The sequence below is a fragment of the Schistocerca nitens genome, chromosome 4 (assembly GCF_023898315.1).
Source record: "Schistocerca nitens isolate TAMUIC-IGC-003100 chromosome 4, iqSchNite1.1, whole genome shotgun sequence".
Classification (NCBI taxonomy): domain Eukaryota; kingdom Metazoa; phylum Arthropoda; class Insecta; order Orthoptera; family Acrididae; genus Schistocerca; species Schistocerca nitens.
Window position 1 is genome coordinate 544,760,516 of NC_064617.1, and position 27,779 is coordinate 544,788,294.

The 27,779-nt window shown below is 39.1% G+C and overlaps 1 protein-coding gene across 1 annotated transcript in view; it reads right to left on the reverse strand.

Annotated features, from left to right (window-relative positions):
- The window catches only part of LOC126253558 (cytochrome P450 9e2-like), a 147,857-nt gene that overhangs the window by 81,262 nt on the left and 38,816 nt on the right, over positions 1–27,779 (reverse strand). Inside the window, exon 2 of the mRNA XM_049954966.1 lies at positions 706–932. Coding sequence (XP_049810923.1) covers positions 706–925 — 220 coding nt within the window. The 5' untranslated portion in view covers positions 926–932. The remainder of the gene's footprint in view (positions 1–705; positions 933–27,779) is intronic.

Genomic DNA, 27,779 nt, shown 5'->3' on the forward strand with positions numbered 1-27,779 from the left:
GTAGAACCCATTGCCAGTGATATGGAAAGCATAGTATACCATTAGCAGAGCCTGTTCTGTTGATGGTGTGAATGGAGTGATCTACTGCTTGTCAAATCTCTGGAACAGTTCTGAAGCGAATGCCACGAAGTGGTTCCTTCATCTTCAGAATCAAATCAAAGTCACAAGTATGGTGGATGGTACAGTAATTCCCAGTCCCATTGACTGAACAGAATAGCTACAGCTTGCGCTGCGCCCGCGCATTGTCATGCAAAACGATGCGTGGGTTGTGCAGAAAGTGTCGCCATTTGTTTCGCAAAGCTGGTCGCAGGTGATGGTGGCTTTGATTTGATACCGAAGATGAAGGAACCACTTCATGGCATTCGCTTCAGAACTGTTCCAGAGATTCGACAGGCAGTAGATCGCTCCATTTGCACCATCAATAGAATAGGCTCTGCTAATGGTATACTACACCTCCCACATCGCTGGCAATGGGTTCCACACAACGCTGGTGACTACTTTGAAGGACAGTAACAGGTGCAAACATGTAACTCTCTTGTATCGGTTGTGAATAGTTGCACCACTTAAGTTCCAACCCTCATATTTGTTGCATACTGTATACTTATCAATTTTTTAAAAGATTCAAGAGTTTCGTGATGGTCTTTAAGACACAATTGTAATAACAATAACAATGATAAGAATTTCAGTCATGTCTGAGCTACTAACCTGCGTAAGGATGCCCCTCAAACTGCTTATAAAGCCTCAGCTGCATTTCATGAAAGGAACAGCGGAAGGTGAATCTATCCTTCACATTTCCAAAGAAAATCTGAGGCTCAATATAAAAGACACCTTTCTTCCTCCAGTGGGAAAATGTACGTGTGAAGTGCCAATACAACAGTAGTATGATGATTGGTAAAGAAGCAAGAATAATTGTGCCCCACTCCATTTCAGACCTGAAAATGATAAAAATAACAAATTTAAATACTATCACAAAACAGTTTATAAATTGTGGCTCAGAATATTCCATCATATATTCAGTAAGTCACAAGCTACATTTGCTACAAGCTACAATCACCCAAATTTGGTATAATCCTCTTTAAGCCCACTACATTTATATTCTTCAACTAACACTACTTTCTTTTGGGCACAACCAAGGAACATGTTATAATCGGTTAATGTTTACCATATGTTACTTGTGGTGTATGGCTATGAACCAAGGGTATTTTTATTTTCACTTTATGTCACTTGCAAGTAGAACTTGGAAATTTTTTAAAGATTTTAACAATTTAATTCAGACCTTCTCTGCTTTTACATTTTTACATCCTGATGATGCCCAAAGTACAGCCTAAATAGGTAACAATCATCAATATGTTCTACATCTACATCCACACAATGCAACCCACTGTTAAGTGCATGACCTCCCATTCCATTTGAGTCTTGAGAGCAGAAAGAATGACTGCTTAAAGCAATACATAAGAAGCTCTTGTGTATTCCTAACACCTAAAATCAGATTTAATCATGACTTGGGTACCTCGAAACACTTCAAGGAGGAATATCACTACTTGCTACACTGCTGCTCCTAAAGGAAATCATCTTATTTTTCTTTTCTGCTATTCATTCCATATATAAGACATATACTAGGCACACATGAAATATCTAAATTCCTATCCAAGCTGTATTTTTAAGGACCCTATTATTCAGTGTCTAGTTCAATGATTGCTGATGATAAAAGTATAAATAGTTCATGTACAAAAATTTTATTTATAGAAGTATTCAAAATTTAAAATCTGTAAGAGTAATGTGCATTTGAAAATAACCCCACTGTCTTAGTTGAGACACACCTCATTTGAAAGCTCTCTATTTTCTTGTTTCTTAAATAGACCTCATCTTGACGAAATAGTTCACCGGTGAATGACCAGATGTCAGTGTCCAACATGCCCTCTGAATGAAGACATTCAGCCATTCACATGTGAACTATTTTGTCACAAAGTATGCCAGGAGAATCTGAAGAGCCATATCTCTTCATTCTTGAAAACTGTATAATTAAAAATTTATCTTCATTCAAAATTGTGTTTCCAGAACGTTTGATTTTTACAATGTAATCTTTCCAAAATCAAGTGTCATAATATTGTAGATCTAATTTTTCTGTTTGCAAAACTGTATAATTTTACTAGAATAATACACTGGTTTATGAAGTACTCCAATCAGAGAATTTGAGTTTCTAGAAAAATCTTGGTGATATTTTGTAAATCTCACTGTACACTCGAACTTCCACTTCATATTTTATTATTTTACTTATTTAAGGGCATTGAGCCAATTCTTAATCGAAATAACTTCTTCTCCTACAGTGTATATGTATCCTCTACTTTCTAGGTCTTTTATATTAGTGTTTAAAAATTAAAATCAAACAATGGAAACTGCATCTTGCAACCTAAACAATATTATGAAAAGAAGAGATTGCTACTCACTGTAAAGATGGCACATTAATTTGCAGACAGACAGTTCATTTACGTCTATTTAGTCATCATTACTTTATATGCTTTTTATGTGAACAGAGAGGTCCAATAATGAGTGTGATGACATGTAAATGAATGCAAACCACCTGAAGATGGGCACTGTGACTGAAACCAGTCATGTGTGTGTGACTCCAGTCTGAGCTGCTGGAGATGGCGGTCATGTGCTTGAGGTGTGCTTGCCTATGTGAATGTGTGTGTGTGTGTGTGTGTGTGTGTGTGTGTGTGTGTGTGTGAGATTGTGTTCTGCATGGAAGATGGCTTTCTGGTCCATAGACAACCACGCCAACACTCATGTCAGAGCACCTATCAAATGAGGTAGTGTTTGTCAGCTAGCCTCACATCCACAATCCCTGTGTACGCAGTCACAGACAGTGGAGTACGATACAGAGAAGAACGCCTACCAGACTCTAGGAGGTGGAGGGCCATAGGAAGAAGAGAATGTAAGCAGGACGGTTGGAAACTGATGTGTCCTGATGGCTTAATGTGAATCTTTCTGTTGTTTCTGAGATGTGGTGACAGTTTGTAGAGGCCAAAACTGTATCCCGAAGACCAGGGCAACGCCAACCACATGTGACATCAGAAAGAGAGCACTCTTAATTGGCTGTAAGGGCATAACAGTACCGCCTTAGTATTGCATGGCAACTGGCATCAGACCTTGCAGGGTCTGCTGGATGTGCTGTATCAAGGCAAACGTGTACAGAAGGCTTTGGCATCGAGACCCTTACTGTCAGAGACTTGCTGTACGTGTGCCTCTGACATGTCTTCACAGAAGGGAACGTCTAGAGTGGAGTCATCAACAAGCCACCTGGATGGTCAAACAGTGGGCCAATGTTCTTTCCACAGATGAGTCGATTTGGTCTGGAGAGTGATTCTCGATGGATTCACATCTGGAGGAAACACGGTACATGATTTCGGAACCCAAATATTGTGGAAAGAGACCGGTTTCAAGGAGGATCCCTAATGGTGTGGGCAGGGATTATGTTGACCACACGAACACCTTTTCATGAAATTGTATGGGTGAATCGGCAAGGTTTAACTGCTGTCAGGTACTGTGAAGAGATCTTTGGACCTCATACGCAGTTGTTGTGGGGTGCTGTGGACCCAGACTTTGTATTGGACAATAATGCTCGAACTCTTAGTACATGGGAGGAAAATGTTTTCTTGGAAACAGAAGATATTGAATTCTCTCCCAATTAGAATCCTGCAGGGCATTTCCGGGATGCACTAAGGAGATGGGTTGCATCACATCAGCATCCACCAACCAAGACTTGCGAGCAACTCTGTAGGAAGAAGAGGCATTATTGCTTCAACAAGAGATTGATGACATCAGTCAAGCATGCCTCAGCATTATTACATCTGTATTGCTGCCAGAGGTGATTACACCCTATACTGAGCACATTAACCAGTCATCGGAAACCCGTTAAGATGGAAAAAATGAAGAACATATTTGTCTACTGTTATGCATGTTGGAGTTCTTTACACTCTGTATTCTTTACATTGTTTCTACTTTACTATCACTTGTTTAACAGTCTTTTTGTTGTGCCTGTCTCCAACTCAACATGGCGTCTTTATGGTGAGTAGCAATCTATCCTTTTCCTAATACTATTGTTTAAAAGGTAGTTAAAAGTAGTAAAGGAGTTTTGCTATTTGGGGAGCAAAATAACTGATGATGGTCGAAGTAGAGAGGATATAAAAGTAGACTGGCAATGGCAAGGAAAGTGTTTCCGAAGAAGAGAAATTTGATAACATCGAATATTGATTTAAGTGTCAGGAAGTCATTTCTGAAAGTATTTGTATGGATTGTAGCCATGTATGGAAGTGAAATGTGGACGATAAATAGTTTAGACAAGAAGAGAATAGAAGCTTTCGAAATGTGGTGCTACAGAAGAATGCTGAAGATTAGATGGGTAGATCACATAACTAATGAGGAGTTATTGAATAGAATTGGGGAGAAGAGGAGTTTGTGGCACAACTTGACTAGAAGAAGGGATCGGTTGGTAGGACATGTTCTGAGGCATCAAGGGATGACCAATTTAGTACTGGAGGGCAGCATGGAGGGTAAAAATCGTAGAGGGAGACCAAGAGATGAATACACTAAGCAGATTCAGAAGGATGTAGGCTGCAGTAGGTACTGGTAGATGAAGAAGCTTGCACAGGATAGAGTAGCATGGAGAGCAGCATCAAACCAGTCTCAGGACTGAAGACCACAACAACAACAACAACAACAACATTGTTTAAAAAGTAATAACTTTGTATTTTAACATTTTCTGGTAACTATTATGTATGTCTTAACTAGGTGTTGATAAAGCACAGCTGTTGTTGTTGTTGTTTTTCCCCCCCACCTCAGCCATATGATTGATTTGATGTTGCCTGCCATGAATTTCTCTCCTGAGCAAACGTCTTCTTCTCAGAGCATCACTCGCACCCAACATCCTCAGCTACTTGTTGGGTACATACCAATCAGTCGTATTCCACTTGGTGTACAGGCAGGCAAAATACCCTCAACTTCAAGAGAATGTAATAATTTCAATTCCAAAGAGAGCAGAGGCTGTCAGGCATTAGTATTACTTAACTACCCCAGCTAGCACTCAAGCTTATTTCAAGGTGGATATTGAGTTTAGGTTCAGTTGAAAATTCAAGATTGAAAAATCAACCTGTTACACAGTTTACATCAAGCTGTAAAAATTTAGCTTGAATTAAAATAATTTTCCCAAGCTTGAAATAAACTGTAATTTCCCTGGAAGGCTGTACAGCAGATGCGCGCGCAGCATAGCTTCCATAAACGTCCACAGGAAGCGCCACTTTGCAAGGTTTACGGCCATTTTACCTTTGTGACACGCGTTAATGGTTGTTGACTGTTGTGGAGTTTGTTTTATACTGGAAAATAGTTCGTTAAGTGTGTGGTGTCTCCTGCCTTACTGCTACACCGGGTCTGAAGAGGATATTAGTGTATTTCAGATACGTTGGTGCATTTTTCTCTAGTGGTACGCTAATATTACAAATGTTAAATATTATTACGTAATGTAAAGAAATGTCATATTCTTTTACATAGAAAAATTGAGCCTGGATGAAAGTGAAATGGATTACCAGCTAAGATTACATATTACAAGTTGTTCAGCAAAAAGAGGTCATTTTAAACTAGCTCTCTAGTACGTGGCACCAATAAATTAAAACTTAATGTTATTTTACCTTTTTAAAATCTCGCCTTTTTTTGCTGTTTTACATTTCAGTTCCACTGAACTGGTAATTTCTTAAATTCATTTCTATGTCATCTTTTATTTCATTTCGATTCAGGTTTACTCACCAAAAAATAATTGTGGATAGAATAAAATGTCTACATTTTTCTAAACAGTAGTTTCTTTATAATTCAGATTAAATGGCCCTGAAACTGTTAGAAATAGTGATGTGTGGCTTCTTCATGAAGTCATCGCAAAATTACCCAAATGTTATCTTTACTTTAAAAATTTCAAGCAAAAAGTTATTTCAAATTACTTTTAAACTCTTTGGAATGAAGTCACCAGAAGCAGCTGCTTACTCAGTGACATTTATACTAGTTAATGATTCTTACTACATCAGTGAGTTTGAAGTTATTTTGCTAATCTGGGGCATAAATTATATTTAGGTTGATCAGTTTCAACTTTTTACATTTTTTATGTTTAGGTATGGCTAACATTTTCTTTTACCTGTTACAGGATCATTATACTGGCAGAAGTCAGCAATATTTGATCCTGCTCTGGTCTGTGTGCTGGGGCCGGAGGGGCTTCAGAATAATTAAATTTTAAAATAAAACAATTTTAAAAACTTTGAAAATAGAAAAATTTAAACATACATGTCTTGATAATTTTTTTTCTCACACCATTTCCATTCTTATATTTATTTAATTAATTAGGTTCAATAAATTCAGATTAATAATATTGTAGCTTAAAACAAGCTGTAAATACCAGGTTGTATTCCACATGTGTAGATACAGCTGGAGCCAAACTTGATAAGTCAAGCTTGAAATATAGCTTGAACTCTGCCAACTTCGATGTTTGTTTCAAGCTTGAATCCAACTATCAGGCCCTGAATATTCCAGCTTTGATCAAGCTTATATACTTGAACTTTACATCTGGAAACAAGTTTGAAACTGGCTTACTGTGCTATCTGGGACTCGTTTCTGGTTCCTAAGTTGGGGTGGCAAAATGCTGACATGAATTAGTTACAAAAATTGGAAAAACTGGTAGAAGTCGACCTTAGACAAGATCAGTTTGGACTCCAGAGAAATGTGAAACATGTAAGGCAATACTAGCACATGACTTCTCTTAGCAGGTAGGTTAAAGAAATGCAAACCTACATTTATAGCCTTTGCAGACTTACAGATAGCATTTGGCAGTGTTGGCTGGAACACATTCTTTGAAATTCTGAAGATAGCAGGGGTAAAATACAGAGAGCAAAAAGGTTATTAACAATGTGTACAGAAACCAGATGACTGTTATAAGAGAAGAAGGGCATGGAAGGTAAGCAGTGGTTGAGAAGGGAGAAAGACAGGGTTGTAGCCTACTCCTGATGCTATTCAATCTATACGTTGAGCAAGCAGTACAGCAAACCAAAGAAAAGTTTGGAGAAGGAATTAAAGTTGTATCAAAGGCATATTAAGGAATTCCAATAATTAATACGATGGCTAATATACAGTTAAGGGGTGAAAAATTGAAAAATGTTTGTAAAAAATATGATAAGTCTAATCTGGAAATGACATGGATTGTTTCAGGTGTGTCTAGTCATCATCACATTATTTGCTTTTAATTTAAGCAGTGGACTCCAACATTAACTGTGGAAACATGTAAATGAGTGTAAACCACCTGACGATGGGAACAAGTCTGAGACCAGTCATGTGATAAATAAAATCACATTCTATTGTGACTGGTAATGGTTATTATTTTGGAATGGATAGTGTCTTGAAAGGAGGATATAATATTAACATCAACAAAGGCAAAACAAGTGTAATGTAATGTAGTCTAATTAAATCAGACAATGCTGAGAAAATTAGATTAGATAATGAGACTAAAAGAAGTAGATGAGTTTTTCTATTTGGGCAGTAAAATAACTAATAATGGCCATAGTGAGAGAATATAACATGTAGACTGACAGTGGCAATAAAACTGTTACTGAAGAAGAGAAATTGGTTAACACTGAATATAAATTTAAGTGTTAGGATATCTTTTGTAAACTTATCTGTATGAAGTGTAGCCTTGTATGGAAGTGAAATGTGGATGATATGCAGTTCAGACAACAAGAGAATAGAAGCTTTTGAAATGTGATACCACAGAAGTACACTGAGGTTTAGATTGCTATGTCATGTAATACAGTAAGCAGATTCAGAAGGATGTAGGTTGCAGTAGTTATTCCAGACCATAAATGCTACAAACTAACTTCAGTAATCATTTGGTTGTCACTTCCTCCAATGATTTTACAAATTCCAGAAGAACATTTTTTATTCCTTCCACCATATTTGACCTTAAGTCTTCCAAGCTCTATTAAACTCTAATACTGAATCCCCTTTGTCTTCCATACTGTGATGTTATTAAGTCCAACACTTTATACATTACTGATACAACTCAGTATCCACACTTAGAGCAGAAAAATAGGAATACACTATGTGATCAAAAGTATCCAGACATCCCCAAAAACATAAGGTTTTCATATTAGGTGCATAGTAGTCATTAGACATTGTAAGAGAGCAGAACAGGGCACTCTGCGGAATTCATGGACTTCAAACATGGTCAGGTGATTGGGTGTAACTCGTGTCACACATCTGTACAAGAGATTTCCACACTCCTAAACATCCATAGGTCCACTGCTTCCAATTTGGTAGTGAAGTGGAAACATGAAGGAACACGTACAGCACAAAAGCGCAAAGGCTGATCTCGTCTGTTTACTGACAGACTGCCAACAGTTGAAGAGGATCGTAAATTGTAATAGGCAGACATCTATCCAGACCATCACACAGTAATTCCAAACTGCATCAGGATCCACCGCAAGTACTATGACAGTTAGGCGAGAGGTGAGAAAACTTGGATTTCATGGTCGAGCAGCTGCTCATAAGCCACACATCATGCCAGTAAATGCCAAACGACACCTCACTTGGTGTAAGGAGTGTAAACATTGGATGATTGAACAGTGGAAAAATGTTGTGTGGAGTGATGAATCATGGTACACAATGTGGCGATCCGATGGCAGGGTGTGGTGAACGTCATCTGCCAGCGTTTGTAGTGTCAACAGTAAAATTCGGAGATGGTGGTGTTATGGTGTGGTCATGTTTTTCATGAAGGGGGCTTGCACCCCTTGTTGCCTTGCATGGCACTATCACAGCACAGGTCTACATTGATGTTTTAAGCACCTTCTTGTTTCCCACTGTTGAAGAACAATTTGAGGATGGCAATTGCACCTTTCAACACAGTCGACCACCTATTCATAATGCATGGCCTGTGGCGGAGTGGTTACATGACAATAACATACCTGTAATGGACCAGCATGCACAGAGTCCTGACCTGAATCCTAGAGAACATGTTTGGGATGTTTTGGAATGCCAACTTCATACCAGGTGTCACCAACCAACATTGATACTTCACCTCAGTGCAGGACTCTATGAAGAATGGGCTGCCACTCCCCAAGAAACCATCCAACACCTGACTGAATGTACGCCTGTGAGAGTGGGTGCTGTCATCAAGGCTAAGGGTGGACCAACACCATACTGAATTCCAGCATTACCGATGGAGGGCGCCATGAACTTGTAAGTCATTTTCAGCCAGGTGTCCACATACTTTTGATCACATGTGTATATTTAAATTAATTTTTAAGTAATAATATTTCCTTAGCTTTTATATTTTTTTACATAAAAATTATAGAAAAGCTTAAGTGATTTGTTCACTACTAACATGAATATTATTACTCTCCACTTTGCTTATAATGACTAACTGTACAATAAATTGTACTGTAACAGTAAAAGAAAGCATTATTTGGACAATATCTATGTTCAAGCCTGGCACAAGAGCAGTTCTAGTTGGTAGTTGGTACTTGGTAGTATGCTGCTGGATGTTTATTTTTTATATAAAGAAGCTGGAATGTAATTGTTGTGAAAAGGAAAATTATTGTTATTTAGAAGATTTCCTTTACAGAAAATTTGTAACAAAGGATTTAAAAGAAAATTATGTTAAGACAATTTAATACTTGATGCTAATTGTATGATCCACTTCAATTTCTAAAGATACTTGCAGCTTCATTGTAATTCAAAACTGAGCCACCATTCACCTCCATGAAGAAGACAAAGAACCCATTATGAAACAATTAAATTAAGAATTAATGTAAACATGTCTTCTTTATTATTTGCATTGAGATGACAAAAATTTGAATACTGAAGATACATTCATTACATCATAATAAGAAGAGTAGATGAGATTAGATTAGATTAGATTAATACTTGTTCCATAGATCATGAATACGACACTTCGTAATGATGTGGAACGTGTTGGTTAATAAAAGATGTCTGTACGAGATATTACATTACACAAAATGTTGCACGACACTAATGTTTAAGGTTTTTTTTTTTTTTTTTTTTTTTTTTTTTCTCCTCCCATAATTTATATCTAAAAATTCAGCCAATGAGTAGAAGGAGTTGTCATCTAGAAATTCTTTTAACTTATTTTTAAATGTTAGTTGGCTATCTGTCAGGCTTTTGATGCTGTTTGGTAGGTGACCAAAGACTTTTGTGGCAGCATAATTTACCCCTTTCTGTGCCAAAGTCAGATTTAACCCTGCATAGTGAAGATCATCCTTTCTCCTGGTGTTATAGCTATGCACACTGCTATTACTTTTGAACTGGGCTGGATTATTAACAACAAATTTCATAAGTGAATATATATACTGTGAGGTTACTGTGAGGATCCCTAGATCCTTAAATAGATGTCTGCAGGATGACCGTGGGTGGGCTCCAGCAATTATTCTGATTACACGTTTTTGAGCAATGAATACTTTTCTACTCAACGATGAATTACCCCAGAATATGATGCCATATGAAAGCAGTGAATGAAAGTAGGCATAGTAAGCTAATTTACCGAGATTCGTATCACCAAAGTTTGCAATAACCCTAATAGCATACGTAGCTGAACTCAGACGTTTCAGCAGACCATCAATGTGTTGCTTCCAGTTTAACCTCTCATCAATGGACACACCTAAAAATTTTGAAAATTCTACCTTAGCTACCTAGCTTGAACTTCTGTTCAAAGTCTATATTTATTACTGGAGTTGTGCCATTTACTGTACGGAACTGTATATACTGTGTTTTATCAAAATTTAAAGAGAGTCCGTTTGCTGAGAACCACTGAATAATTTTGTGAAAAACATCATTTACAATTACATCACTTAGTTCTTGGTTTTTGGATGTTATTACTGTACTTGTATCATCAGCAAAAAGAACTACTAAAGGAACACACATTTCTTCCCCTATCATGTCATCATAAATTTCCTCCATTTCATAGAGGGCTTCAATGTACTGTTTCCACCTGTCTACACTCTCCTTTGCATTTAACATTGGAATTCCTCTTGCACTCTTTGTGTTAATGCCTTTGCTCTAATTTCACAGATGGTTGTTTTTACTTTTCTGTATTCTGAATCTGCCTTCCATTAACCATTGCTTTTTTGATTTCTTCACATTTTGCCTTTGTCCCCTGCATTTCCTGTTTACTTCATTTATAAGTAATTTATATTGCTGTATTCTTGTCTTTCCCTGAACATTTTTGTACCGGCTTCTTTTGGTGAACAGCTGAAGTATTTCTTCTGCTATCCAACATTTCTTCATAGTTACCTTCCTTGTACATATCGTTGTCTGTCCTGCCTTTCGACAACCCCTGTAGAGATGTACATTCCTCTTTCAAAGGACTTCCAATTGTGATATTCATTATTGCAGTACCTACAGCCTTAGAGAACTTCAAGCGCACCTCTTCATTCATCAATACTTCAGTATCACCCTTCCTTCCATATTGTTTCTTCAGGACAATTCTCTTAAACTTCTATCTACTCTTTATCATTACTGAATTGTGATCAGCATCTGTATCTGCTATTGGATATATCTTATAGACCTATACCTAATTTCAGAATCTTTGTCTGAGCATGGTGTACTGACAACTGGAATATTCGGTGTCACTGGGCCTTTTCCAAGTGTGCCTGGTACTCTTGTGATTTTTGGACTAAGTATTCACTATTACTAGCTGAAACTTACTGAAGAATCTAAAAAGTGTTTCTACTCTCTCTTTACTACCACCAAGCCCGTATTTTTCTATACCTTTATCTCCTGTTCCTTCCCATCCTACAGCATTCTAAACATTGACAGTTTTTTTCTAGTTTCCCTACCATGTTCACACATCTGACATTCCATGCTTTGAATCATTGGCTGAGTTAGTTATTCACCCTATTTCTAATAATCACCTCCAACTTGGCAAGGCCGCCCATAGATCTGAATGAGGAACTAATCCAGATTCTTTTGCCAATAGAAAGATCGTGGTGCAATTTTTCAACTACTTCCCAAATATCCGGTGGTTACATTTTAAGTGTCTTTAATGACGGGGTTTCCATTACCTTCCGCATCCTTATGTAATTGTTCATTGCTGATTCTCCTGCCATTTAGGGATTGTTTCCACCCCAAGGTTAAAAAGTACCCTGAACCTCTATCGACAGCTTCACCCTCTTTGACAGATACCACTCCTTCATACTCTATCCATTTTTTTGTGCTGTCAAGCAAAAATTTCTTTAACTGGCCACAGATCCTTTATTAATAATTGATAAAAGTAAGTAGAAACTGTTGACATCACCACCTGTAAGGATATGTACTATTGTCCATAAAACAGCTGATGATTAATGATATATACTAGAAATGATATATACTACAAATAAGAATAATCTTCACAAGGATTTAAAGTCACTTAGTCTTGTACAAAAAGGTGTGCATTATTCAGGAACACACATTTTCAATAACTTGCCAGCAGCCATAAAAAGCTTAACAACCAATGAAATTCAGTTTAAGAGAAGCCTAAAGGATTTATTGGTGGCCAACTCCTTCTACTCCATTGATGAATTTCTTAGTAAAACCAACTGATTTGTATATAAGTACAACGTAACTTCTGCACAATTTCAGTGCAGTAATGTGTTCATTGAAAATGTGTGTGTGTGTGTGTGTGTGTGTGTGTGTGTGTGTGTGTGTGTTAGTATAATCTAACTTCTGCACCATTTCAGTGCAGTAATGTGTTCATTGTAAATAAGTATTACAGTAGTTGTATTACCTTATAAATAAATAAAAAACTTTTTTATTTTAAATTCAGTGCATTAGTATTTGTAAAATGACTCTTAGTGTTCATTAAAAAATTACGATCATTCCACTTGGGACCTGTGGAATGGTACATTAGCTTATTTGTTTTAGTTGTAAATATTTGTCATGTATTATTGTTTTTCTGACATGTTCCACATCCTGGAGGACCTCCTCACTACGGATCAATTGGAATGAAAGTAAATCTAATCTAAAAAAAATATGGCAGAATCAATGCAAGCTCGTCAGTTTAGGGTACCTATCAGATGACTTGAACAATATACTTTAGAATCTGGAGGTCACTATTGGTTACTTTCTCTTGCCTATCACAGCAATGAGTGTGACTCGAAGAGCCACACAGTCTACCGAGAGACAATAGTATTGGAACAGTGCTTCCATTCCTTTTATTTGAACAAAAACAGTAGTTACATGTTCTGTACATGTTGAGAGTTTAGCACACAACATAAACTTCTGGCTGGAAATGGTTATGCAAAGATTAACACTGCGAGATACTCAAATCCATGAATAACATCAAATTCAATCGTATTACTATGAGGTATCCTGCCAGAGACAAACACAGTCTCAGTTCACAGTGTAGGTCGTCAACAACAGAAAGAGGCTAGCTGGCAAAGATATTGTAAGCATGTGTTTCCAGCCCATTGTAGTGTGCTGGCTGCCTGGTGCATGTATGTGTCACTGCCAATTGTGGGATCAAATAAAGTACTACTATGTGAGTCACTAGCTACAGCATATCTACACAAAGAGTCAAAAATTAGCAATTTTTGGTGACTCTAGTAGGGCTGATGCCTTCAACAGGTGTTCCATCTCAGTGTCCTGGACGGGTGGCTGGGTTCATCAGAGCCAGTGGAGCTTACAGGAGATGCCAGGACCAGTTGTGTTGGAGCAAGGGCATGGGACTACTTCTTGGTCTGTGCAGAATGGCAGTGATGACTACTGTCATCTCATCACAGCAGTAGCAGCAGCAGCAGCAATTGAGTCCATAGGTGTCCACATTGTGAAGGTAGTGACCCTGGCCACTTATAGTGGTAGGAGGGCAAGGACTGAGTGCAGAATGAGGGTAGGATCACCACCCATAGGACTCTGTAGTGAGGAGGAGGACCCTATCCTCAATTGACGGCCAGTGTTTCAAAGAAAAGTACCATCTTACTGTTGAGTCCAATCTCAGGGGGAGGCAGTCCAGCCAGCCTGATTTCATCCATTCAGAGATTTGTCCTATCATGGAATACCTCCAAGTTTCTGTGGCAGTGGTGGATGCCACAACTGGAAAATCATTTTAGGTGCAAAGTGTTCCTGAGTCAACGCAAAGCACACAACCTCCTGCTGGTCAAATATATTGAGGCCAGCCAGGAGCTGGGAAGTGTCTGCATACACATATGTCTGTTGGTTTGTATTCAATGTGATACTAATGTGCAGATAAAAAGAAGACCCACCACTAAGAGTGTTGTGGCATTTTGTCAGATAATGATAAGTAAGTGGCGAATAAAGCGAGCAAAGACTTGTGATCAGTCACTAAGTGGAATTTCACACCACAGAGATATGTGTGAAATTTGCACACTGCATAGACAATTGCAAAGGCCTCTTTCTCAATCTGGGCATCATTCTCTCAAGGGATTTATTTAATGTTTTGGAAATGAAAGCTATCAGACATTCTGACACTTCTATTTGGCAGTGTGAAAGACAGTACTGAAACCATCCCGGGAAGCATCTGTAGCAAGTATCAAAGGTTTTTCCTGGGGAAGTAGGGCACCAAACATGGTAACCTTTGCAGAGCCTATTAAGAGAATGGAACACATTGTTGTGTGTTGATGGCCAATCAAACTCAGCCTCCTCCTTTCAGAGAGCAGTAAGGGGCTGTAAACTTTCTGTGAAAGACTGAACTTCTTTTAAGTTCAGGTGTGGGGGACATGTTGTCAGTGGCTTGTACATGGTATTTGGTCAGTAGTACCCTGTTGTTATTTATAATGAAACCCAGGTACATTAGACTGGCTTTCCACAACGTGGAAAAAAAGTGAGTGTTGGCTTTCAAGTTGCCGATCTGTCAGATCCGTTGTTCCAAGTATCATTGGAAAATGGCAGGTAAGGTAGAAATGCCAAAGGTAAGCTGCTGATATTGATAAAGACCAAACATGGTGTTAAAAATTTACACTCATTTTGGAGTCTGAATGCAAGGATAACTGCAAATACATCTCAACAGTGCAATTTTGGAGCAGTGAATTTTGCCATCTTTTTATTTTCAAAAATGTCCTCAAAACATGTAATTGAATAAGTGTCACTCAACACCTAAGAATTAACTGCTTTAGTGTCTCCAGAAAGCCTAAGGGAGCCATTCAGTTTGCGAATCACTACTAAATGGGAAGTCTATGAACTACACAACATAAGTACGATCAGTTTTTGTTGTGGTTGGAGGTCATTGAGCTTGTTTTTGATCTCCTCATGCAAAACACGTAAAACATAGTAGGAAATTGAGCTGCAGGTACATCTTTGCCTGTTGCACAGCCTAGCCCTGGAGAAACCAACTCTGGAGAACTTGTGCAGATGTCATCAATGGCTTGGAAGCAAACTGTGGTGCAAACAAGAGGTATTGTCATAAGATGGATAATCCAAACTGATTAAATGTGTGAGACCAAAAATATTCTTGATTGCAAAGGAACTGACAACAATAAAGATGACACCTCTGGTTGGAAACTACCTTGAATCAGCAGTTAGTGGCCATTGTACAACATAACCTTTCCCAAACAAGTTTGCAACAGCAGTGAACTCATTTCCATGTGTGTATTTATCAGCAAATCTGAAGCCCCTGTATCAACTTAAAACACTATCCATATGACAAATATTTTCAATTCATTTAATGACTCCTGTGGTATTCATGGTGGTTTCAACTTCATTTATAGACTCCTGCTCCATTCTCTTGCAGTCTTTGCATGACTGGAGAAATTGCAGACACTACCTATGTGGTCATTTTTCTGACACCAAAAACACTGTTCACAACACCTGGGGCATCAGTGGCAAGGGAGGTGTGGAAAACAATTAGGACAGGATGGCAACTGATGTTTGTGGTAAATTAACATATAAAAAGAGCTACAATCAGAAGAGTGTGACTGACTGTATGTTATCAACAAGAGAGTAGCCAGTGAGTAAGTTCTAAGCATGTAAACTGAATATGACACTGGCTTCTTGTCACTGTGTAGGCAGCTTTGTCCCATTCTGGAGACCATGGGACCATGTCATGTGACATGATGTGGCAGAGGGCATGTTTTCAGCCCATTGCAGTGTGCTTGCTCTTGGCTGCATGTATGTGGCACCATCGGTTGTGAGAGGGAGTGAATAGTCTTCATTTGTGTCATTGGCTACAACGCATAGGACTCTAATCTTACGCCTGAGCTGCTGCCAAGAAAGCCACTGATCACAAGAAAAAATGAATGTTGATGTTCATAACTGCACAAACATCACTATTAGTCTATGGTGCAGTAGAAAAATGTTTTATGGAGATGTGACTTGCAGCACATGCTGGGAATGGGTGGACCTAACAGAAGCTGGGAGAATGATGTTTATATGAGTGTGCTTTGGCAAAAGTGAAAATCTCTTGCAGTGTTTTTATGTTGTGGACAAGTTTTGCTAGTCTTGCACCAGGCTGTTAGTTTTGGTTGATGGAAAAATGAGCCCAAATACCTTAAATTAATGTTTGACAAGAGCATGCTTCCAATAGTGTGACAATAATCTGTAATTGGACCTCTTCTGTAAAAATATAACAGTGTTTATTGTAAGAATATGTTCTAAAATGAAACTATGCCTCATTTTACTTACACAAACAATTCAGACCCAATCATGATTCATTTTCAAGTTGTGAACTGATGACAGTAGATTCAAATAAATGAATTTATTAGTTCACAAAATGAGCATCATTGTGTGCTGGAACAGAAAATTTTTCTTGTTGATGCCTAGAGTTCCTCCTACATATCACTCCCTAATACACTCCAATAGCTGTTATTCTCCTCTCAATGCAGCACTGTCAAAAGACTGTCAATGACTCCAAGGCAAAATCTACTATCATCATTAACCAAAACTTTCTGTCATCCATCCTTCTAATTACATATTTTTCTGCATCACTGGAAATGTAATGTGTAGAAGGAACACTTACCCAAAGCCACAGCCCAGCTTCCAGCGAACCTGATGGTTCCATTTAACTAGGTGTAATATTGATCCTGATTTGTGGTGTGCTGACCTTGTGATCTACAATAGCTGATAGTCTAATGTAATCTACATGTAAATCCGTATTCCACTATTTTACAGAACCAGTGTGAATAGTATGTGCACTTGTCTTGGATCACCAGCACCAAAACTGATAAATGTTAAAAGATGATTCTAGTCTCCATCTTGTCTGTTACACAATCATTGTCATTTATATCATATGATCAGCTGATTTTGGCACTGTGCAATTTCCAAATGTTATTCCTACTGTCATAACACAACACTGTCAATCTGTGCAGCATTCCTAAATACAAAACTCACAATACATTTCACAGAACATTGCTTTACATGGGTTGACAGTGATTAATCGGCCCCTGTAGTGCAATGTTGGGTGTGACATGAGTTTTATGTTTAAAACATATGCTGCTACAGCAGAAACATTGTTTTAAATTGGTGACAAGTCTGGAACACTGTTCTTTCTTGAGTCTAATACAACAGCAGTCAAATATTTAAACAACAGCTGCATATTTGCATACAGCCACACAGGATGACAGTGTAAAGTTGTGATTACAGGAGTAGCACTTGAAAATGGCATGATGCAGAAATCAGCTCACTGTGTAAAAGAAATGACACTGATTGTATAATAGCCATGGTAAAAAAAAGGAACTGTCTTTAAATAAATTCATGGCTTTGATACCAAACATGAGAAAACCTGCTGATAAATGTCAAATTTATTGAGTAATTCTTTCATTTTATTATTCATAAGTTTTTCTCCAATTCTCTGGGACCTTCTGATCCAAAGCCACTTGCTCCAGAGTGAGTCATTGTAAATATATTGTCACATAGAAGAAGGTGTAATTAGATGAATGGCAAACAATAACTTCACTTAACGAAGGTTTATTCAGCACTTGCACATACAAGAGCACAAAGCGAACTGCCTCCAGCCAGAACACATACAGTATATATACAGCTACAGAACATTCCAGTACAATTATTCTTCACATTTGTGTATACTTCTAGAATGTACTCGAACAGAATATACAAATTAAAATGTTACAGTCCAGGTGAGTTTTGAACTCACAACCTTCCATTCAACAGTTTAGTATCATAACCACTACACCATGGTACTACTCAGCTTCTTCTACAACAATGCTCCCTCCTTAACAGAACAGCATCTCAGTGTTACGTCGTCCTAGTCCGTGAATGAATCATCGGTCCTGCATATTCCGAATCCTGGTGACTGATGCTCACCCTGGCAGTGATCTTCTTTTGCCGCTACGCTCTTCGTCACCTTTTGCATGTTGCCTGTCACTGGAGCTTCGAATTTACCCTGGGCGGCAGGATCCTTGTAGGGCTTCATTCAAAGGTGGTGGACCTTATCTCTGATCTTTCGTCATCTTGCATCGGGGTCAAAATCTTCAGCTTCGTAAGGAACATCAGATAACTGTCTTACAACCTTATAAAGTCCAAAGTAGTGCCTGAGGAGCTTCTCAGAGAGACCAACATTCCAAACAGGAGTGAAGATCCAGATAAGGTCACCAGGCTGGTAGACAACAGGGTGGTGGCTCGCGTCATAACTTCGGCGATCATTTTCTTGAGCCTGCAGCGAGTGGAGTCCAGCTAACTGCCAAGCTTCCTCAGCTCTGGTTAACACCTGGCCCATGTAGTCATTGTCCACATTATCAGGATGTAACAGAAACACAGTGTCCATCGTCGTAGTCACCTCACACCCATGCACCAGGAAAAATGGCATAAATCCTGTGGTGTCTTGTTTGGCAGCGTTGTAGGTTAACGTCACGAAAGGTAGCACCTCATCCCAGTTGCTCTACTCAACATTGACGAACACTAATAGCATGTCAATCGAGGTCTTATTAAGGCGTTCAGTAACCCTGTTAGTTTGCGGATGGAAGGCAGTTGTCATGTGATGAGTAATGTTGCACTGACGGTTTCTCTCTGTCACAAGATTTGATTGAAAAACTTTCCCTCAATGAATAATTAATGACCTTGGGGCACCGTCTTCTATGATGAATTTGGCTAATTCGAATGCTTCGGCTGTTTTCATGGTTTTTGTAATGGCATAGTGTGTCAGATAATAAGTGAAAATAATAATCCATCTACTGCCACTAGCAGACATTGGAAATCATCTGAGGAGGTCACTCCCAAACACTCTGGAAAGGCGTTAAAGGCGTTTCGGCTGGTGGAATTGGTACGAGACAGCCAGGTGGTTTCTGAAGAACTGCCTTTCTCCTCTGGCACTCTCTACAATGTGAAACATAGTGACAGACATTCCTAGATAAACACAAAGTGTCCAAGTATTTTGATTTCTTTTACTCCAAAGAGACCCTTTCATGGATTAAGTATCAGTCCGCCTTGTTGGAGACACTTAATAATGGCCCTCAGTCTTTTTATATGTTCATCAGATGTCTCTGAGAACACTATGATGTCATCTAAATAACAAAGACACATCATCCACTTCAGGTGTCGTAGAAGGTTATCCATCATCCATTCAAAAGTTGCTGGTGCATTACACACACCGAACGGCACTACCTTAAACTCATGCAGGCCCTCAGAAATGATGAATGCAGTTTTCTCACAATCAGCCTCATCTACTTTGATTTGCCAGTACCACAAGTACATGTCCATGGTTGAGAAAAACTTAGCCCCTTTCAGACAATCTACTGTATCGTTAATTTGTGGAAGAGGTTAAATGGCCTTTTTTGTTATCTTATTAAGCTTCCTGTAATCAACACAAAAGTACCAACTGCCATCCTTCTTCCTGACGAGGACCACTGGTGTGGACCATGGGCTCTGCAAAGGCTCAATGATGTCATTCTTCATCATTTTCTCTACCTCGTCGCAAATTATTCGGCGTTCCATTGCTGACACACGGTATGCTCTCTGGCTTATTGGTTGATGGTCTCCAGTACTGATCTGGTTCTTCACTGTCAATTTGTCTAATTAGCTCTTCAACTGTGGATTGAAGCATTCAGAGAACTCTTGAAGAATGGCAAGTAGCTTCTTCTGTTGTTCCTTAGTGATATCTTGTGATAATCAAGTTAGATCTTGTCTCGTAGTGGTAGCGCTAATTTCACCCAAAGAGTCAGATTCAGAAGTTTCTATGATGCTCAGCTGTTCAATTAATGGCTCAGTGTTTGCTACACAATGCATCTTGGAAGGATCTGCGGTTCTCGGCAACAGTTAACTATCCAAAATTCACCGAATCCATTCTTAAATGAGGCGACAGAGGCTGGGATGACCAAGTTATTCTTCAATTGTATGCTTCTCCCTACATTCCACTACAAGATCCCAGGGTTGATTTGTGGCATGACACGTGACAGTTACCTTTCTAGTGCTGACTGCAGAAATTATCACTTCATCCAGCACACATTCTCCACACACTCAGATGCACATCTTCCTGTCCACAATATCTCATCTCGTCTAGCATAATCTTCAAGCAACCACTATCTATAATTGCCTGAGAAGCTTCCAAAAAGTCCCATCTGAGAATGACATCAAGACTAAACTCTTGTAAGACGATGAATTCTAAGGACTGTGTATGGCCACTTATACCCACACGAATGGTACATCTTCCTGTAGGTTTTACATATTTCCCATTAGCCACCTTCAGCAGAGATGTTTTGTTGACGACAAAAACGGTCTTCTGCAACTGGCGACGGAACTTCTCTGAAATGACTGAATATGATGCTCCAGAGTCTACAAGAGCTTGGGCGAGTTGGCCATCCATGAGGATACTGAGATAGTTTCCTATCATTTTTTTTAGTGATCGATGGCCTCACCTCAAAGGAAGATCGCACCCCTTAGTTTCCAGGTTGTGGCGGCTAGGAGATCAGCTGGAGCTTCTAAACGGCGATGGAGATCTTGATTGACGTGTTAGGGAGCGTCCTCTCCAACAGCTAGCTTGTGGCGATGGTGACCTACGTCGTCCTGCATCCACAACTTCTTATTCATCTTCATCATCCCGGAGTTGGCATCGGCTAAGATTGGTCTGCTGTCTTCTGGCGCGGGCATCATCATATATCCGCTGCCTTTCTCGACAATAGCAGAGCACACGTCCCTGTCATCCACAGTGGAAACATGCTGGTTGGTTATCCTGGGTCCTCTAGGCGTCAGTCTTCCTTGGTGTCCAAACAGGTTACTCATGCAGCATTGTAGGAACGTAACTCCACCTGGGTCTCTACTTTTTCACAGTTTTAAAGAGAAATGAAGGACGAGAGATTGTGTTCAATGCCTCCGTAATGACCTCTTGAAGTGTCTCTTTTTTTGTCCGTGCAGTCCAAGTGGCTTCTGAACTTCCTCTCTCATTATCTGATGAAGAACTCTCGTGAAATCAGTTGCTTTCTCCACCACAGACATCGATACGATGTTTGGAAGCCGTTCAAACTTCTTGCACGTAATTCTTTTTTGATGCATTGTCTCAATACACCGGCACCATTTTATGAAGTTGTCTGCTGTCACAACCTCCTTCAGAAGTATGGCTTGATACATGTCCTCAGCAACACCCTTCATGAAATGTCCAACCTTATTTTCCTCCTCCATTCTAGGAGCCACTATTTTACACAGCTCCAAGACATCTTGAATGTAGGATGCTGTAGCTTTTTCTGAACGCTGTGCCCTGCACTTTAATTTATCTTCAGCCTTGCACTTCTGTCGTTGTGTGTTGCCGAAATACTTGCACAGTTCCGCCTGGAATACTTCCCAGCTTGTGAACTTCTCTTCGTTGTTCTCATACCATTGCTTGGTGGTGCCCTCCAAGTAGAAAAATGTGTTAGCCAACAACACAGTGTCATCCCATTTGTTCAATTTGGCTATACATTCATATACCTTCAGCCACTTGTTTGGATCTTGGCCATCGTCACGAGAGAATCCGGAAGGATGTCTCATGTGAGCTGCTGTCATTGTAACGTCCTCTTCTTCTTCTGTCTGCGGTAGATTCCAATCTGCTGAATATGGCTTAGACTCGGGTTTCTTGCTACGTAAATGGCGGTTCTGTCGTGCCCTGATGCAAGCCACTGTGTTGTCGATGATGTGCACTGTCACAAGTTCCAATACCCAGCGCCTCCACCAGAATAATGTCATGTAGAAGAAGGTGTAATTAGATCAATGACAGACACTAAATTCACTTAACGAAGGTTTATTCAGCACTTGCACGTACAAGAGCGCAGAGCGAACTGCCTCCGGCCAGAACACATACAGTATATATACAGCTATAGAACATTCCAATACAATGATTCTTGACATTTGTGGATACTTCTACTGTATAATGTACTCGAACTGAATATAGAAATTAAAATGGTTCAGTCCAGATGAGTTTTAAACTCATGGCCCTCCAATCAACAGTTTAGTATCATAACCACTACACCACGATACTACTCAGCTTCTTCTGCAACAATATCTCAGAATACTAAGAAATAGTTAGAAACATGAAATATGAGATTTGTAAATTCTTCTTCTTCTGCAGCGATCATCATAAGGATTGACTGACAGCAGTTAAAAGTGGCAGCACATTTCGACTCTCCCTGTCTCTCAAATTTCCTCTTCATTTGTAACAATAAAAAATTAAAAAGAAAACATAAGTGAAAGCTCATAAACTACTGTGAGGATGTCCTCTACAAAACAGGAGGGGATGCCACAAGGAGTATTTTTGTTTCATTTGAAATTAGCCAGTCACATTTCCAGTTTTTTTCTGGAGGTCTATTCAAAATGTAACCTTCAGACCTGTGTATATATTCTGTACGATGATCAAGGATCTGATATCCAAATGTAAATTGACTGTCTACTGTTCAATGAGTGAAAGCTGCAGTTCATTTTGGATGAGTAATGAAGGGATATCCAGCCTGCCTCACAATCGCACATTAAGTCATCTCCTAGGAGATGTTCAGCTTTGGAGTTTCACTGCTGCGGTAATGAACACATTCTCCAATGACAATATTGAACAACTAGTTAAATGGCCATAAAAATATGAACAGAACAGTTAAACCTCACCAGTCCTAGGATATTTTCCAGTCACTTTTACCTTTTTCTTCCACCTCTAGCAATGATTTTTGTATGTGGAGCTGCCTTGTAGCACTATGATGGCTCTGTCAGTCACCTGAAAAGTCAAAGGAAGGCAAGGGCACCTGTTCTCCAATGGGATAACACCAGGAAATAACTGGTGTTGAAACTAATGTTCACACTGATGAGAGCTTTAGAGTAATTTTATTACCAGATCTCTGTGTGAGGTTTTTACTCGGGGCTAGGAAATGCCCTTTAGTATAACTTAAAAATCCCTCAGTTATTTGCTAATGGAGCAGAGACAATCATGGGAGTAAGGGGGGGCACCAGATCACAATTCAAAAACACCAATACAATACTTGGCAGATTTAAAATTATTTTCTGTTGAAGCTGAATCACATCTTACAGAGTAAATTAAAAATTTAGATTTCGAAAATCTTTGTTGAGGTTGCTTCTTAAACTGAACTTTATCACTCATGCATTAAAATCATTAATGGAGGTTGTAATGTGGCAGACCAGGACACACTGTAATGAAGAGATTGATGCCTTCCCTGGGAACCACACAGTTCACATTTTATTTTATCATCAAGTACAAAAGTTTGTGTTTCTCTCCTTTTGCACATGAAGTTTTATTATGAACTGACAGAATGTATTATTATTCAAATAATGTTTAGCCAAAAATATAAGGATTAAAATCAAATGTGTCAAATACACATTTGTATTTTCTGCTTCAAAATAATTTGTAACAAAAATTTTTAGCCTAGAAATAACAGAATTATGATATGAAATGACAAAAATGGTAGTAAATCAGTATTTGCATCTGTAATTAGAGACAACTTTTAAAATACTGTTGCAATTATAAATTTTTCAGTTTTTCTGATGTAAACATCAAATACTTTACGATTTTGAGCATATAATCTGTGTGTACTGCTTATATTGTTTACTCATTTGTAACACAATTAATTTCATGTAAAAATTTGCTACTGTGTTTCATTAAATTTTTAAATGTAACAATGTTTGTAATAACTTGCCATCATTATTTGTTATAAGTAACAGCATGCCTTGTTATAAATAACAGGGTGCCCCAGCTCAAGTGTGCTAGTATGGCTGGAGATAGTACAAGGAAGTCATTGTTTGTCAGAGCAGCTTGCAATACAAGTTCATTTGTTAGAATTGATGTATATTATGAAAAGTTATAATACAGAGTGTAAAGTGCATTTTTCCCTTCAATAGAGTCCACATCCTACATCCTAACAGGCATCATGAACAAATTTGTAAAACACTTCTTTAACTTCTTTAACCAAACCATTCTGCAGCAGATTGTTACAATGTATGAGGGAGATTCAGACAAAAAACCTTAAAAGTATAATTAAAAATCAACATTTTGCACCACTGTTCTGTAAGTTGGCAGTATTGTTACCAATTATGTAAGGAATGCCCTACAGGAGGCAACATACTATACAGACTAGTGAAACATGGCCACAAACCAGTTCAAAATGGCTGCCCTGTTTGTGACATGCACCAGGGTGGAATAGCATTCTGTCATATATTTCCTGAGCAGTGAAGGTAGAAATCTATTAAAATCCATTGGCGAATGAAGGCCCAGTATGGTGATGCATGTCTATCATTGCAGCAAGTGTATGAGTGAAGTAGAAAGTTTGAAAATGGCATGACTTCTGTGACAGATGCTCAGCCCCCAGATCAGGCATACTGTGTTGTGACACCAGAGTCTACTGCAGCAGTTGAAGCCATTGTGACACAAAATCATCATGCAACAGTTGATGGAATAGCCAGAAATATGAAAATTAATCATGGCTCAGCACATTACATCATTCATCAAATGCTTAGTTTTGTAAAGTGTCTGCAATATGGGTGCAACAGCAACTCACTCCAGAATTGAAAGAGCAACACATTACATCTGTGAAGAATTTTTGCAGCAGAAGGTGATGGCTTCTTTATGAGAATCATTACACGAGACAAAACTGTGGTACACTACCACCAACCCAAACAAGAAAGCAAGCAAGTAGCAGCACCATTCCTCATTATCGAAACCTCTGAAGTTCTGGATGCAGCCATCTGCAGGAAAGGTTTTACTGACAATCTTTTGGATGAGCAAGGTGAAGTCTTGGAACCCTACACAAGTATAGGAGACACCATCACCAGAGCACTGTATTCCAGTATGTTTAAAAATCAGCTTCAGCCTGGAATTAGGTCTCAGCGACATGGACTCCTCATTGCAGATGTCATTTTGAAAAATGACAATGTTTGGCTTCATGTCGTTCATTCAACACAAGCAAACCATCAATGACCCACACGTTGATACTCTGCTACATCTGCCATACCCACCAGACCTCGCACCAAGTGATTACCACATGTTTGGGCAGCTCAAAGAGGCAATGGGAGGAAAGAAATTGCAGTCCAATGAAAAAGTGCTGCATCAGGTACAGTGTGTAAACTTTTAGATGGCAGACCTCTCCCCAGTCCTGAATCGGCAGAAGTCGGTAAACGTCGGGAGGCTTTGGTAGGCACGCAGTTTCGACTGCTGCCAACATTACGTAGCTGACTGTGTTGTACAAGGCAGCCACTGTCGTCTGCTTCATTATTGTTTTGCCGCTGTACTGTTCTGCATGTTTTTATCATGCAGTTGTGTTAAACATTATCAAAATGAGTGAAGTGGCAGTTTGGCCCATCTCGGGAGTCGCCAACAACCCCTACCGGTAGGCCTACGGTTAGAAGGAAACCAGTATTACGTAGCGATGCTCGCAAAATTATATCATGTGTGATTGAATGCTGCAAAAGGGAAACGGAGCAGAAAAAATTGCTTCACCCCATATTCAAATACTTTTTTTAACACGTTTGCGAAACGTGTTGCGAATAGTGTTAGTAGTGAAGAAATAGTAGAACAAAACGTCATGCCTGACGCGGCACTTTTTCACACATCTCGATGTTTACCACGTCATATCTCCTGAATTATATGTCGTAAAGGGACATAAATTTGCCAGCGCTTTTACTGATATATGTGGATACTGTATACGAAATATGTTACGTTTAGAGGTAATAGTAACGAAATAATACATTAAAACGTCATGCCTACTGCGGCAGATTTACAGTATGTACTGAGAAAATGTAGTAAGCGACAAACTTTTTTCCTTTCATTATTTTGCGGGGGGTGTCAGCGAGAAAAATTTTCTTAAAGGTTTGAAATTGTATGTAACGTTTGTTGCTAGTCGCTAAGTGCTCTCATTCTCAAATAGTGGATGCATAAATCTGGGTATTTTCCCACGGTGGCATCTCATTGTTTATGATGTCATATCTCCTCAAGAATGTGTCTTATTTCTTTTTTTTTTTTTTTTCCAGCTAGGAACCTTCGTGGGCGTACAGAGAACAAATCACCAAAATTTCATCGCAATTGGATGAATGGTTTGGGAACGCACAAAGGGCAGACATACATACATTCATTTTTACATATAGAGATTGACAGTTACGATATACTATATGACCTGTTTAAGTAAATTTAAATTTTATAATTAATTGTTTAACATTGCAGGGAATGAAATAAAATGAAAAAAAAAAATTGCGAGCCGTGGGAATCGAACCCACGTCCACTGCATGTTCATTACTCTTTTCGGGCGTTCGGAGAACAACTCACCAAAGTTTCATTGCAAACGGATGAATGGTTTGTGAGCGCATAGTAGACAAACATACATAAATTCATTTTTATATATACAGGGTGTTACAAAAAGGTACGGCCAAACTTTCAGGAAACATTCCTCACACGCAAAGAAAGAAAATATGTTATGTGGACATGTGTCCGGAAACGCTTAATTTCCATGTTAGAGCTCATTTTATTACTTCTCTTCAAATCACATTACTCATGGAATGGGAATTCACAGCAACAGAACATACCAGCGTGACTTCAAACACTTTGTTACAGAAAATGTTCAAAATGTCCTCCGTTAGCGAGGATACATGCATCCACCCTCCATCGCATGGAATCCCTGATGCGCTGATGCAGCCCTGGAGAATGGCGTATTGTATCACAGCCGTCCACAATATGAGCACGAAGAGTCTCTACATTTGGTACAGGGGTTGCGTAGACAAGAGCTTTCAAATGCCCCCATAAACGAAAGTCAAGAGGGTTGAGGTCAGGAGAGCGTGGAGGCCATGGAATTGGTCCGCCTCTACCAATCCATCGGTCACCGAATCTGTTGTTGAGAAGCGTACGAACACTTCGACTGAAATGTGCAGGAGCTCCATCGTGCATGAACCACGTGTTGTGTCGTACTTGTAAAGGCACATGTTCTAGCAGCACAGGTAGAGTATCCCGTATGAAATCATGATAACGTGCTCCATTGAGCGTAGGTGGACGAAACTAAAATGAGCTCCAACATGGAAATTAAGCGTTTCTGGACACATGTCCACATAACATCTTTTCTTTATTTGTGTGTGAGGAATGTTTCCTGAAAGTTTGGCCGTACCTTTTTGTAACACCCTGTATTGATTTTAATGTACATGACGATTTCAGTTTCGTTTACGAACAACATTTAAACCGAGTTTTACTTCCAAGCATGTTGTCTGCTTTCATGTAAGCATGACGCACAATTTGTAGTGCCAGCACTGCAACTGGTAGGCATACCTTGTCCTCCCCCCCAACGGCTCCTCTCCCCTCGCCAGCCAATGCTTGCTTCCTCCTCTCACCGCACTCCCCTCACAACTGTGCCATCTAAAAG